Below are 1,827 nucleotides of genomic sequence, written 5' to 3' on the forward strand. Positions count from 1 at the left end.
CCAAGAAAAAATATTTTTCGCGCCAAATTTTTCCCGATAACTTGTTTTCCGAAAATAATCCGAAAACGGAATTATAAGTTGAGTCTTAAACGAAGAAAAAAATCGTGAAAGAGATTTGAAGGGTCACCGGGGCTGACCAATAAAGCTCGGTTCAGCATCAAAGTTCTGTGAAGAAATAGGTAGAAGATGTAAGTGAAAGAACGAAATTCAACGTATTTTTTGAACTAGCTTTTTAACTGAACTAAAAATGGGAATTCGTTCAATCACCTTCCGTCCGATTCATGATGATAATGCATCATTGTAATGTCCTCCATCACGGACCCAACAGCTGATTTGTTGAAACGTATTGACTGTTTTTACGTCACTTACAACCAATCAGCTGTTGGGTACGTGGAAGACGTTGCAATGGTGCATATCATGAATTAACACAAAATGACACTTTCCCTGGTTGCACAACCTGCATAAAAACTTGTGTTTTATTTTCAGCAAGATGGGTACCTCACAATCAAAGTGCAGTTACTGTCAGAATCACGAATCTGACAATCACTCTAGCTACTGGTGTGAGGGATCTTTCTCGTGCACTTGTAAGTGCAATGTTGGTGGTGATCACGATGTGGCGCAGAAAACTGCTGCGATAGCCGGTGGCGTTGGTGCTGCAGTAGGTGGCGTTGCTCTGACTGTCTTGACTGGTGGTATTGGTGGTATGGCTCTTGGTGCAGGCGTATCTTCTGCAACAAATGGAATCACAGCTATTGCAAAAAAAAGAAAAAATGAATGCTGCTTCTTATGTTTTGGACATTGAAGTAGGTAAACTTGGTGGTGCACTGACTGGTGGAGCGGGTAGCGCTGCTACCCAAGCCGCTACAACCGGTGGCAAGATTGCTGCTGGTGCAGTACTTGGAGCAGTGGCTCAGACTGGATCCTCAGCCATTGTTGAAGGGGCCAACGTTGCCAAGCATCGCCTTGCTGGCGATGAAGAGTACAAGTTTAACGGTCATGCACTCTGGGCAGGGGCAGCCACAGGCGCACTTGGTGGAGCCGCAGCGGGAATTAGCGGTGCCGTGGCAAATAAAGCTGCAGATAAGTTTGGTCAGGTTGCTTCAAGGGGTGTTGCCAAAGCTGTTACTCGTGCATCTACAGAGACTATTGTCGGGGTCGGAGATAGCGCTATTCGGCAAGGAGCAAGAGTAGCCGCAGGAGAAAAATTTGATGGAAGTGCATTATGGAAAGGTGCCTTGTCAGGAGCTGCAGGAAGTGCTATATCATCAACATCTAGAAATCTTGACGACAAAGCTGCTAGTGTGGCTACAAATCTCAATCTCAACCGTGGAACAGGAAAAGTAGTCTCCAGGGTGGCTGCTGGTGCAGTATCAGGAGTGACAAAGGCTGGGATATCCACCATTGGAAATAAAGACGAGAATCTATCTTCAACGCTTATCATGGGAGCTGTAACTGAATCGGCCGCATATGCAAAGAACAATCGAGCAACTAAAGAGAGAAAGGCACGAAGAGTTGATTGGAAGATTCAAAGAAATTTAGATCAATCTGAAAAAAATAAACAAATTTCTTTGAATGAATCATTTGCCCAGTGTAACAATGGCATAATGAATAAAAAAAACTGATAAATCGTGCAATTAAACAGGACAATGAAAATCTTAAACAGTTCAATATTTTGTTTGATTTAGTTAAGTATTATTTTTCTTAAACTTGACTACCCCGCTCAGGGGCTTTAGCTTATCAAATTTTGTATCTGATAGGGCCGAAGACAAAAATTTTTAGATAATGTTGTTACATATTCTTCATTGTTTGAGCTTCCTGGCCGACTTT

General features: G+C 42.8%; 1 protein-coding gene across 1 annotated transcript; it reads left to right on the plus strand.

The window, feature by feature from the left end:
- The first annotated feature begins 770 nt into the window (after window positions 1-770).
- LOC136797450 (uncharacterized transmembrane protein DDB_G0289901-like) lies at window positions 771-1,622 on the plus strand. The gene has a single exon (XM_067054025.1). It carries the CDS (start codon window positions 771-773, stop codon window positions 1,620-1,622), a length of 852 nt encoding a protein of 283 aa, XP_066910126.1.
- The last annotated feature ends 205 nt before the right edge of the window (window positions 1,623-1,827 follow it).

Source organism: Clytia hemisphaerica, unplaced genomic scaffold (genome assembly GCF_902728285.1).
Source record: "Clytia hemisphaerica strain Z4C2 unplaced genomic scaffold, Clytia hemisphaerica genome assembly, whole genome shotgun sequence".
NCBI classification, from domain to species: domain Eukaryota; kingdom Metazoa; phylum Cnidaria; class Hydrozoa; order Leptothecata; family Clytiidae; genus Clytia; species Clytia hemisphaerica.

Coding starts and splice junctions, on each gene's coding strand:
- LOC136797450 (XM_067054025.1), top strand. CDS start 771: ATGAATGCTGCTTCTTATGTTTTGGACATTGAAGTAGGTAAACTTGGT.